The sequence below is a fragment of the Diplotaxodon limnothrissa genome, linkage group LG9 (assembly GCF_057381915.1).
Source record: "Diplotaxodon limnothrissa isolate DT_005_m linkage group LG9, D_limnothrissa_male_GT1.1, whole genome shotgun sequence".
NCBI classification, from domain to species: Eukaryota; Metazoa; Chordata; class Actinopteri; order Cichliformes; family Cichlidae; genus Diplotaxodon; species Diplotaxodon limnothrissa.
The window spans coordinates 21,345,742-21,358,696 of NC_140604.1; the positions used below are offsets into that span (position 1 = coordinate 21,345,742).

At 40.5% G+C, this 12,955-nt stretch overlaps 1 protein-coding gene across 4 annotated transcripts in view; it reads right to left on the minus strand.

Moving 5' to 3' along the window:
- smarcd3b (SWI/SNF related BAF chromatin remodeling complex subunit D3b) overlaps positions 1-12,955 on the minus strand; it is a 46,184-nt gene that overhangs the window by 8,810 nt on the left and 24,419 nt on the right. For all 4 annotated transcript variants that reach the window (XM_085362853.1, XM_085362851.1, XM_085362850.1 and 1 more), the window contains 4 exons: positions 5,947-6,048; positions 5,494-5,655; positions 3,882-3,979; positions 3,266-3,401 (listed from right to left, as the gene is read on the minus strand). In XM_085362853.1, coding sequence (XP_085218979.1) covers positions 3,266-3,401; positions 3,882-3,979; positions 5,494-5,655; positions 5,947-6,048 — 498 coding nt within the window. The remainder of the gene's footprint in view (positions 1-3,265; positions 3,402-3,881; positions 3,980-5,493; positions 5,656-5,946; positions 6,049-12,955) is intronic.

Here is a 12,955-nt window from a genome sequence, read left to right on the forward strand (position 1 = left end):
TTACGCAGAATCATAGAGACTTGTATAAAACTAATTATCTTCCTTTATTGTCTAAACTAAAGGAGGATTTTGGAAAGTGGGAGTCCTTGCCTCTTTCGCTGGGTGGTAGATTAAATATCATTAAGATGACTATATTCCCTAAATTTCTATATCTTTTTCAGTGTCTTCCAATTTTTTTAACCAAGTCTTTTTTTAATAATCTAAATAGTCAAATCTCCTCCTTCATTTGGAACAAAAAACCACCTAGGCTGAAACAGAGTGTATTACAAAGACCGCGGAGCGCAGGAGGCTTGGCACTCCCAAATTTTCTGTTTTATTACTGGGCAGCTAATATAAGAGCATTATTGTACTGGATGAAAGACCATGATAATTTATCATCATCATGGGTAACACTGGAGCGGCTATCGGTGAGTCAATCCTCCCTGGTGTCTTTGCTGTGTGCCAGATTACCTCTGGCGAGACCGATCTCCAGCTTCACCACGAATCCTCTTGTTGTCCACTCACTGAAGTTATGGTATCAGCTCAGACGGCACTTTAAACAGACTGAACTCTCTCTTAATGCACCACCGCATAGACATTGCATGTTCTCCCCATCCTTGACGGACGAGGCATTTAACATATGGACAAAGCTGGGAATAACGTCAATGGCTGCTCTTTTCACGGACAATATCTTTTCCTCATTTGAACAGCTGGTGAACAAGTTCAAGATCCCTCAGTCACACTTTTTCAGGTATCTACAACTCAGGAATTTTGTTGCTTCTAATACTGACTGCTTTCCGTCCTGTCCACCACCATCCCTTTTGGATGATATTTTTGATTTTAAGCCAAATGCTAAGCGGGTTATAAGTGATGTTTATGAGCTGTTGAGTAATTTTAGGCTGTCCACATTGCAATCACTTAGGGAACGATGGGGAAGTGATCTTGGCCAACGGATTACAGATGAGACTTGGCACAAGATAATCAATAGCATTTCTTCATCATCTATTTGCCTTAAACATGTGGTGATTCAGTTCAAAGTTGTTCACCGTCTCCATTGGTCTAAAACTAGACTGAGCAAAATCAAGGATGGGTTTGACCCCACATGTGACCGGTGCAAACGAGAGCCTGCTTCCCTATTTCACATGTTCTGGGCGTGTCCAAAACTGGGTAGCTTTTGGAAAAGCATATTTGAAACCATATCCAACATATTTGGTGTTCCAATTGCACCCTGCCCGTTTATAGCTATTTTTGGAGTGACGCCTTGTGATGCCAGTCTTTCCAAATCACACTCTGATCTTCTGGCCTTCTGCACTCTTTTGGCCCGTAGAATGATATTATTGAAATGGAAAGAGCCACTTCCACCTGTATATGGGCAATGGGTTAAGGATGTCATGTACTATACTCAGCTGGAAAAGATCCGCTACACTGTAAAAGGTTCGGTTCGGCGGTTCTATGACACATGGCAACCTTTTCTTACTTACTTTGAAAGATTAAGTCCGGATACTATTGCTTAATGTGCGTGTGAGTGGGTTTTTTTTTTTTTTTTTTTCTCTTGCTGTTGTTCATTTATTTTATTATTTACTTTGTATCTGTAACTTTATTTTATTTTATGTTATTTTGTCTCTCCTTTCCTCTCTGGCTGGGTTTTAGTTACACTGTTCTGGGGGTGTGGGGGCACAACTGTCTGTTAATTTTGCCATAATTGTTGTTGGAAGCAATTCTTTGTTCAATAAAAAGACCTTGATCAAAAAAAAAAAAAAAGTGTTGAATTTTAATATCAAGGTCATAAATATTTATATTTTCTTCCTGCTACAGAAACATGTGACACCAGGGAGTTAACTCATTATTCATGATTATCCATCCTTCAGTGCTTTTACAGGTCACTTTAATTGATTATTTTACATAAAAACATACCGACTCGTGCTGACTCGGGCCTGTATTTGATCATTCTCTCACTGGTATGTCTTCTGACACTCTACTTGGTATTAGAAAAATGGCGAATTTAATTAGGTGAACACGGAAATTGATCCATCCATCCACCCATCTCATTAATAGCTTGTCTGTTTCAGGGTCGCTGAGGAGCGGGAGAGTATCGTAACAGCTGTCACTGAGCAGGAAGTTAGATACACCGTGGACAGGTGACCAATCCACACGGCCAGTTTAGAAAAATCATTTTACCTAAAGTATGCGTTTGGACTGTAGGAGGAAGCTTGAACACAAGAAATCAACTGTGTTAATGGAAATGCCGTTTGCAAGACTTGCATCATGTAGTATCAAGAGTATTCTCAGAAGTTCAGAAATAGGTTCTCTGCTATTATTAAGATACAACAACTGTGCAAAAGACTTGACTCACCTATAATTTCTTGGTACTTTACTTCTAAGGAGCCAGACTTTCTTATAATGTTTAAAGTAGTCTCGAGGAAAAGCTCTCCAGCTTTCAAGTCTTTCAAAGGTTTTTCTTCAGGCATTTACTGCCATTTCACCCAGTTTCAGTCCAGTTCTTGTACCTGAGCTTTTTCATAGGAATTTCTTTCCCTTGTTCAGCCACTTAACACCGACTTATGAACCATTCAAGCACAAAAAGGCACCAAAATTTACTGATTTTGTGTCTACCCATAACAGACAACTGAGCAAAAAGTCCATTTTAAATGAGCGGCTTGTCATAAAAAGACATATTTTGTTTCCATTTCTTGAGCTGCATCTACAAAAATGCCAGAGATACCACAGCTTGACAGGCATAAAATAGGATTAGCTGAAAATGTAAAGAAAATTTAAGAAACTGGACAAGTGGAGGACAAAAGAAGAAGCTGTAAGAATAAAAAAGTGTGTGCACGTTTCAATAAATCCCTGCACAAATTTCCATTTTTCAAAATAAAGGAAACGAGGGGTGACTCAAGGCTTTTGCACAGTAATATATAAAATGGCTTTAAGCTGGACAAAATATTGTAAAAGACAAAGAAAACTGGGTCTCGAGCAGCAGTACATGTTCTCAGTGTGTTTTCTGTCACGTGTATTTCTGGTTATTTGTCCCACCCTTCCTTCCTGCTCAGCTCCAACAACAATGTCGGCTATAAAGTTAAAATCTGTCAGAAAAATATAAATAACAGCCTTCGCGCTTATCACAGCTGGGTGAGAAGTCCACAGCAAACAAACTACTGCAACAATAAAACCGTTCTCTTTGTTAGCTTAAAAGTGAATTATTCCCAAACTTCAACCACAGTGTGTAACACGAAAGAAGACGTGTGCTATACAGAGAAAGAGTATTCTGCGACGATGGTGATCTCACCTTGTTGTCGAGTGAGGCAATTTCCTGCTGGTTGGCGGTGGAGAGGAGGAAGCTGCTCATCTGGCTCTTCAGGGGGTCGTCCACCTCCACGTCAATGTCGTAGCAGGCCGTCTTCTTCTGGTCGTTGGGATCCACGCTGAAAGAAAATGTGAAGTGAGACACATCTTTAAAAAGAGGAAGCTTTCAATAAATCCACTTGGGAGTCCTCAAGTCCGTTCAACACATTTCCCAAATTAAGAGTTTATTTTCTTATTTTTCTTTTGTGTAGAAAACAATAACCTCCCATAATAAGCTTGCATCACACATCCCATTACTCTGGTGTGAACTCACCCAGTAATGGTTCAACATTGTTTGGCCTTAAAATATTCTTTTTTAAAAAATGGTAAATGATGCCGTGCTTAATTTATTTATAATGAAAAAGCCAGTAGAAGGTTTCAAGGTAAACACATTTTCATACTATAAAGCTATTTGAATTTAATATCTCTTTAAATAGCATCTTTCCTGTACTAATGCAAGGATAAATATGCAAAGCCTGGTGTAAAGATGCTTCTCAGTTAGTACTTGGTTGTGTTATTTATCTTCTGTGATGCATATTTCATACAGGGGGAAAATCTACCTGATAACGTGGTTGATGACGATGGGGTCAGGGGGCAGGAGGAGGTTGGTGAGGCGCTGAGGGATCTCAGAGAACTTCAGCCGAGGGCAGTCAAAAATCTAAAAATAAAAATAACTTTCCTTTTAAAGTGAACCGGTTATGCTTCTTCCTTATTTTCTGACATACACGAGACAGACCGAAGCGTTGGACCACCTACACATTACACATACAGGAACTTTTATGACATCTCGCTCTAAATTGGTGCTCCCTTTGCAGCTATATCTGTCAGTACATGTGTCCACTCTTTTAGGAAGCCGGTGGAAATTTCATCCAGAAGAGCATTTGTGAGGTCAGACAGTGGTGTTGGACCAGAGAGCCTGGCTTCCAGACTCCATTCTAATTCATCTCAAAGGTGGGCTCTGTGCAGGCCAGTCAAGTATTTCTACACCAAACTCATCCAACCGTACCTTTACGGACTTTGTGCACCGTCTCAGTGATGCTGGAACAGACAGGGACCTTTCTCAAACTGTTCCCACAAAGCTGGAAGCACAGAGTTGTCCAAAATATGTAGGTGAGGTGAAACAATAAGATTTCCCTTCACTGGAGCTTAATTGATTTATTAGTCGGCTACTGGGTCTCCAGCTTTCTGTGTCCGCAATGGAGTTGCGGACACAGAAAGCTGTGTCCAGGAGGTCTGGAACCTTGTTTTGAAAATTTTATGCCAACCAGAAGGGAAAATTCGGGGTTACTATTACAAACCTATAAGAAAATAACATGAAATTGAGGAAGTAACTTGAAATGTTGAGTTACTAAGTTGAAATCTGGCTGCCAGAAAAAAAAAGTAGAACATATTATGATGAGGGCAGGAAAACCTATGCCATGAAGCGCTCGGCACACAGTTCTTGTGCTGATGTTAATGCTGTGGTTCCTAAATTTTTCCACTTTGCAACAAAGCTACTACTTTTTTCTACTCTTGGCTCTGTATGATGTCATAGCTCGTGATACTCCACCGACAGACATAGAGCTAACATGGAACAGACTAAATATGAGCCTTATTAAAAGAACCAACAAATCCAAAGTCTAGAGTTAGTCCAGAACAACTGGAAAAAAAGCCCAAACCATAAAACAAAGCGCAGGAATGCATGGTTGGAAAACACATGATCCCACAAAAGGGAAAAAAGGAAAACCAGAAGTAAAACAGGAACAGGAAGTAAAAGCAACATAAGACACATGAGGAAAACTAGCTTTAAAAGCAAACCAGAATAACCCTACCTATGACAGAGACATGAAAGCTAACACTAAACATAATGTCAGAGAAAGGGGAACACATGGAAAAGCTACTTTCGTAGTATCTAAGAATAAAAATATGGAGCGCTCATTTGTTCCTCTGCCAAAGCGAGAGCTGAGGTGGAGGTATGTGATCGCTGCTGTTTGACTACCCAGAAGCTACTGAGCCAGATTTTATGAAACTATGAGAGCGCACGCAGAGGAGGAAGCAGTTCAATTATGGTGCTGATCCAAATCCCTTTCCGCAAAACTGTAAGATAAGACTCCTGCTTTGGTGGAGTTTATATACATACTGCTCATCTTGCCCTGGTGCGATCATATTTTCAGCAACAGCAGGAGTCCACACCTGTTGGAAATACTTGTCACAGTTGATGTACTCCTTGTCATGCGAGTCCTGCAGCTTGTTGGTCTTCACGTACTGCCAGAGGGCCTGGATGATGCAGGAGCGAGTCTGAGTGTGAATACCGAGCAGGCGAGCCAGGCGAGGGTCCAGCTTAAACTGGGGAGGCTGCGGAGACAACATAATCACATTACAGCACTTTCTACAGCCGCCCACATCAGGGGCTTTACATCAGCTCCATCACATCATTCACCCTTATCGTATTTCTCCGGCTTGGAAACAGATGTCAGGTTTAAATGGCGTCTTACATGGACTGTAATGTTTGTGCAGGCCGGTGTTTATCGGCAATGTGAGGCCTGCAGGTTGTCACTACAACAGCTGATTTCAAGGCACGGATTAGTCACGGCGTAGTAACGGACTATTTATGGGCATCGAAGCGAGACGGCGTGCCGCCCTCACCTGGTATTCCAGCATCAGCAGCAGAGTGCAGCGCACGCTCACGTCTCCTGGCCGCTTCACCTGGAAGCCGTCCGTCTCCTGGGTGGTGGGCGTGCGGTGCCACTGAAAGAGCAAAGAGAAGGCCACAGTTTGACCAAACCAAACTCAGCTGGTTTATTAATCATCGGCAGCCTTATGAAATTTCCCCTTGTGGGACTAATAAAGGTATATCAAAACAAATCAAACTACCAGACAACTGAAGTATTCCCCCAACTTCTACTATAGAGCCATCATGAAGTTGAAATAACAATAGCAGATTTTAGTAGGCATAAGAAATGAAAATAATGTAGTTTAAAAAAAAGAATTAAGTTAACATGTGCAATGCCAATTAATGGTCCAGATTTCATGAAAATCGTTAAAGGATGGCTGTGAGAAGCGGTGGAAAGAATCTCTCGTTGGCTTTGGTTTAAGAGAGGACACGAGCTGTGCTGCAGTAAGGCTGGAGATCACCTGATGACCTTTAAATCTATTTAAATGAATTAAATGTTATGAAAATTACACCTAAGCACTTTTACTGTAACACGCACATACTGATGAATGTGTCAGGGGCAACCTGGGGTTCAGTATCTTGCCCACGGATGGTTTTACTAGAGGAGCTGAGGACCGAACCACCAACCCTCAGATTAGCAGACATACTCTACCTAAGCCACAGCTCTTGTAAGCCACATCCTCAGGCATGATTTTGTGGGGTAGTGAAAACTGAAAACTGAAGAGCCATAAACTGCAGTTCCTCTAGTGACCACTTGAGGGTGTCTCCAAAAGTTTCTTGTGCCACAAAAGAAGAAATAAACACGTTTCCATGTTTACCGTTTTGGCCTCTACAGACAGTTTCCCCCTCACAACAAGGTAAAGGTGAATTTTTTTTTTTTTTGCAACTCATCGATGCTGATAGTGGAGTGGAGGGTTTTCTTTGGCCAGGCCACAGATTTCCCTCTTGGGGGTCCAAAAAGGCAAAGCTATGCCGTGGGTCAAACATGGGCTAGCATACACGGGCCTCATATAAGTTTTCTATGGGTAGTGCACACTGGGTTTGCCCATAGAAAACTCATTTCGGGGCCCCCAAGGGCAAAACTGCTGTCGGCCCTGTGTGGGTGCATGCAATTGGGGCCCAAATGCAAATGTGCAGAAAACAAGGATGTTTTCAGCGTTTAGGTCATCTAACAGCAAGTTGTTGTTTTTTTTTTAACAGAAGCACTAACTTAGTAGGTTAGTAGGTTAGCTTAAATATCTGCAAACTAACCACGCACAAGACAGAAAGGGTGAATATTATCAACCTCTGGAGACATAGTAACATCTATCGCTAGCAGAAAAATTCCATAAGCACCTGGTCACATGCAACTATCCCAATATTATTCTGTCTTTAAGTCGTTTTTGCATTTCAGAAGCTCTTCCGCATCTAACCTCTGATGGTATTTACATCTCTGTTTTACTTTAACCACTCAGAAAAGAAAAACACTTTAACACTCAGTCTTGCAGTACCCTGGCAAGCAATCCAAAGTGATGTTTTCCTGCAACCACTGGCTGATTCAGAACACATTACGTGCTTATTGTACCTCAAGGTAGAAACAAAATTCTTTTGATGGAAAGTCATTCAAACAGAAGCACCTGGGCGCCTGGGTAAAACACCCTCTTAAAAAGAGGAACCTTGAGAAGTCATAATTTTCACTTTGAAAGTCCTGAAGTGTTTTTTTTTACGTTTTTTAAGTTATGTGAGGACACAAAGTGAAGGGCAGCTAATGGTTGTTTTTAATAAGTAAGCAGTTGTTTTCTCCGGCTCTCGCATGTTTAAACAACCTTGTGTGTTGGAAAATTTAAAAACCCATCTCCTTTCTGCTGTTACAGAAAAGAAGAAGAGAGAGGGCAATCCACTCTGCCACTCTGTTTTAGTTTGAATGCACCCAACGGGAATATGAAAAGCAGCAGGTCAGCTGGGCTTATTGTACCACGAGATTTAACCAGACGTGACAAGATAAAAATTTTCACTGAACATCTCTGGACTGCACGACCAAGAGGTCGTCACTGACCCTGACTGCACGGCTGAACGGGGAAGGTTCAATGATTTCTGCTACGCATACAAAAGCCTCACACAAATCAGTGGAGCTTCCAAGACTAATGGACAGCAAAGACCTTCCTTTGTTCTGCTGTGAACGTTGTCCAAACTGGCTGAGAAGATTAAACAGCATTAGAGTTCACTTCAGAAAACTGCCTCAGCTTTGAATTAGCTGTCTTGCCAACAGTTAGACTGATGCTTTTCTCACATTAAGCCTCTTATAAAGGTAAAAACAAGCCGTTCTAATGATACGTGGTCCGGCACATGAAAAGTCGGTCAAAGATGCCAACCACAAAAAACCCAAGCCCATTTCTAATTTGGATTTCAAATTTTTGCAGTGTTTGCTATCTTTGCTTCACTGTCTATAAATATAGCGTCTGATGCAATTGCTCACTTTTTACCGTAAACCCTCTCCATCTTTAGCCCGAAGCAAAAGCACTGTGTGATCATTATTAATCAACGGGTTCTTGTAGTCCTTGTGGAGTTTCATCGGAAATTGAATCTACACTGTGACTGATATATCAGCAGGCCGATATTAGTTATAAATGCTGATAGATATATCAGTATCAGCATTTATAACATAAATTCCAAAAAGACGAGAGAAACATCCTTCAACCGTGTTTTGAGTGTTGATGTTGCATAGTTTGCCCACCAGAGTGCCCTCAGGCTCTAGTTTCATCATTTACAAATGTGCTACAAGGGAGTATTTATCTATTTGCATTGTTACTAAACCAGAATAATTTAATGAACGTGCATATTTGGACAACTTCAACTTAAAAACCAATAAAAAATGAATAAAGAAAAACTAATTTGTTGCATTTTATTGACTTTCCAATGCCGTCACGTTCAAAGGAGTAATTAGTGGAATCCTTTGAATGCATTTCATTGCATTTTAAGGGACAAAAACCCCTGAATTTTTCCCACATAAGGAAATTAAAATTAAGTCTTACATGAAAAAAAGTGATTTATTGTTACAGGCGGTCGTGAAAACAGGATCCAAAGAAGTTTGTGTTCATAATCCAAGCTTACGCTTATTTGTCAGACAGCACGCTGAACAAATCTGTTTTCTTATCGACACACTGCGCTGCAGCTAAGAAACTCTGAGCTGTGGTTTTCAGGGGTTGTGCACTGGACTATTTCTTGACTTCCTGGTTGCCTCATAGGTACAAACTGACCATCCTTTTCTGTGCGTTTTCATTTCAGCTACTGAACGTAAATGAGCTGGGTTCACTAACAGCTTAACTATATTACAGAAAGTCAAAAAATCATTAGGTTTTTATTAGAGGTGCTCTTTAACCTATAAAATAAAAAACCCTCCAAGCTACAAATCACTGTGTAGCGAATTCACTGTGAGTGTGAATTAGAATATTATTTTGACACACAAGGAATCATGGCTATAAGAAAAGCCTGCTATCCTTTAGTTTGATTTCACTCGTATTGATCAGACACCTATCCCACATGATCATATGACCCTTTAAATTTTGCTCAGAAAGCAAATTTTGAAGTTTTCTCCAGTGAAAACAGATCAAACATCAAGGGTACCAATGCTTGATTCTGCTCCTCCATCATAGACATTAAATCGGTGCAGTTTTTGCATTGAAATTATGATGTATCCCACCGTACTGATGCACAAAGTTGGTTGTAGAAGGAAAATTGTGAGAACTGTGCAAATTGTGTGAACAAAAGTAAGATTTTGTTGTTTTTGGATAGTGACACTGTGAGTAAATGTCTTTTGTGTTTGTTTTGTATCGTCTGTACTCGTGAAATTATGAGGGCTCAAATATGCTGAAAGCAATGAAGCTAATTAAAAGCACTGACTTTTAAATGAACTCCGAGGGCCTTTAACTTGGAAAATCTCATCATAAAAAGGTAAAATTTTGCATTTCATCATTAAATTGATGTTATTGTCAGGTGGGCAACACCGATTGACCGACTGACTGATTGATTTGTAATAACTATACAGGGTTGAGTTATTACTACAAGTTTTGTAGAGACACACAACACACTGTGGTCTCTAGTGTTACCCACCACGGTCAGGTGTTTATTTTTGGTAGCTGCCACATTTGACGTAGATTCATCATAGCAGTGCTCGACATTTTTAGTTAGCCTTTTATAACTCGAAGTGTGTGTGAATAACACGTTAAATACACCTGTGCTTACCCTGCTATGACATGTCAAACAGCCTCCAGCAGAAAGGAGTGTATTAGGGCAGACTGAGGAGGTTCAGTTAACAGAACGTTTTCACAGCAGATGTTATCAGATATCTTCTGGTTTGGATTTGCTGCCATTTATCCAGATTACATCGCTCAAATTGAATTAATCAATCAGTTTAAAATCTGCAGGATTTATTTAAAGTGTCAGTACATTATATGTCTGTTATTTTTGTCCTTGTGGCTATAAACAGATGCTTGCTGTGCTGTTTGGGGGTAAAAAGCTAAAATGGCTTCTTAAAGCCCCTTTTTGGTAACAAGCTACTTGGTGAGCTGCAGGTCACCTGAACGCAGCGAGTAACAGCGGCGAAACAGTGCATACGTTTTTAAGGACTGCAATTACTCTTCACACACATTCGAAGAGAAGCACTTATGCTCGTTTTTGTGTGTTTTAAGTGACACGCTGTCTGCCAAGGGGTGCGAGAAACAACAGCTAAGACAGGAAGCGAATTCGTTCAACATCCGAATGGTCTGCCACAAAGAGAAGCTGCACACATGCACTCCATAAATCAGGCGGCAGGGACAGACCGTTTCGAAGTGTAAGGACTGTGAGTGTGGGGGTTGTGTGTAATGCTGCAGGTAGTGTTAACATCAAGCAAAGCATGCAAAACTTGTAGATCTTTGCATGGCAAATACTTTTAAAATTTAAAAGTTGGGAAAATTACTTTCCAAAGAGATAGATGTGAAAAACTGAACTGTGTCTGGCCGATGTGGGTGCAAGAACAGTGGCTTTTCTTAAAGGAGCCGTTTTAGTCCAAAATCATATGTGCACATTTTTCTTCTGGCCTTTTTGTGCCGTTTGTTTGTCTTTACCGTTCTGGTGCTCAGCATTGGTCTGGAAGCTTGTTTCCTCCACTGAAAAACACTTTTTCCCCATCTATGAGTCAAAATGTTCGGGCGTCTTCTTTATAGGTCAAATTTTCAACTTCTTTCTCTGCAAGTTTGAATTAGTACGTTGAAATTTTGAGATACTTAACCCCAAATTTACACTTACAGATGGCACAAAAATGTGTTTTTCCGTTGAGGAAATATGCTTCGATAGCTTTGGAGATACCTCCACACACATATTACGTATTCATCTTTGTCTTCATTTGTATTTTCTGTTTTCATTTTTGCACTCTCACGGTATAAGGCCCTCACACTGAGCTTCTGGCACTTTTATTTTAAATATGTTGTTTAAAAAGTATTCTAGACTGCATAATTTTTATGCAGTAATAAAGTACCTATATACCAATTTAATTTCCTGCTTTATTTTGAAATTCCTTTTCTTGTTTTATTGCTGCTCCTTCCTTCCTGTGTCCCAACAGCTAATTACTCAGCGAATGTATGCATAACCTTACAGCTCAAGCTTTAAAGTTTCAGTGATTCTGTTGTGCACGCTGACCTCTGTTTTCTCCTTTGCTGAATTTTTTTCAGACCCTCTGTGCAACCGCAACCCTGATCAACAAAACTGAGATGTGGACTTTTATCCTGTGTACCTTTAAATCCAGTTTCCAGTCCATTATTTGGTTCAGCCACTACGCTGCAGAAAAGTCTGCCTTGTCTTGAATATAATGGAACTAAAAGCCTGCTACCTTGTGGTTTAAAAGTGCCAGAAAAACATATTTTAAAAACTCAGCAGCAGTAATGTTCCCACACAAACTCTGCAACACTTTCGTAGGCAGGCACAGAGACACTTTCTCCAGCATGTGTTTCAGCCCTGAGGTCACAAGGACCGAGACATAAAGACCTGCTTCACAGCCTTTGTTACATTTTTACACGTTTATCTCCTTTTTGTAACAAATATTCCATTTGCATAACTTTCTAAATTGTGTAACACATTAATATAACAACTTCTGGGTTTTCGCCTGCGTCCACACTATCGTTTCAGTCGTCCACATTTAAACGGCCGAAAACGCCTACGTTCCAGTCCTGCGCAAGACGATTCGACCTGCCTCATTTCTGTCTGCCGTTTATAATGCCCTTCGCTATCTTAGTTTGATTGGTCACATGACTGCATCACATGACTAAAATGTGTCATAGTTTTCGAAAAAGCTCCGGGTTTGCTGTCCACACCGCGACACAAAAACGGCGTTTTCAAATGTATCCGCTGTGGAGAGCGTTTTCAAAACGCAGCGTTTTCCTTGACCGAAAACGCCGTCTCAGTGTGGACGGACGGCCAAAACGGAGAGAAAAAGATGCGTTTTCAAACGAAAACGTATTAGTGTGGACATGGCCTCAGGGTTCAGTATCCTAGCCAAGGATACTTCAACATGCAGACTTGACCTCTGACTTCGATCTCGAGTTCACTGAAATAGACACTAATACTACCTGTGATTACAAAAAATACATAAAAATCATAATAATAATAATAAAGGCGTAACCATGTTTATTTTATCATTATTAATATATGTTTTACAATGTTACTGGTACAGCGATGTTACCGTGAGCGCTGCCAGGTGATTTCTGGAAACCGGCCCTGACTCTGAGTTTTTCTAATAGACTTTTTAGGTGATTTGATGACCACAAGGTGAGTACCATCTAGTTTCATTATATTCAAGTGAAGCTCGATATGACTACAAAACTCACACCAAAACCATGCAGGTGGATACATTTCGATACAAGCCAAAGGAAAACACGTATATGTGATTTCAGGGTGAACTTCTACACGAAAGCGGACACCACACACTTTTAGAAAATCAGCTTTCAGGTTTGCAAGGTTGAGTATTTT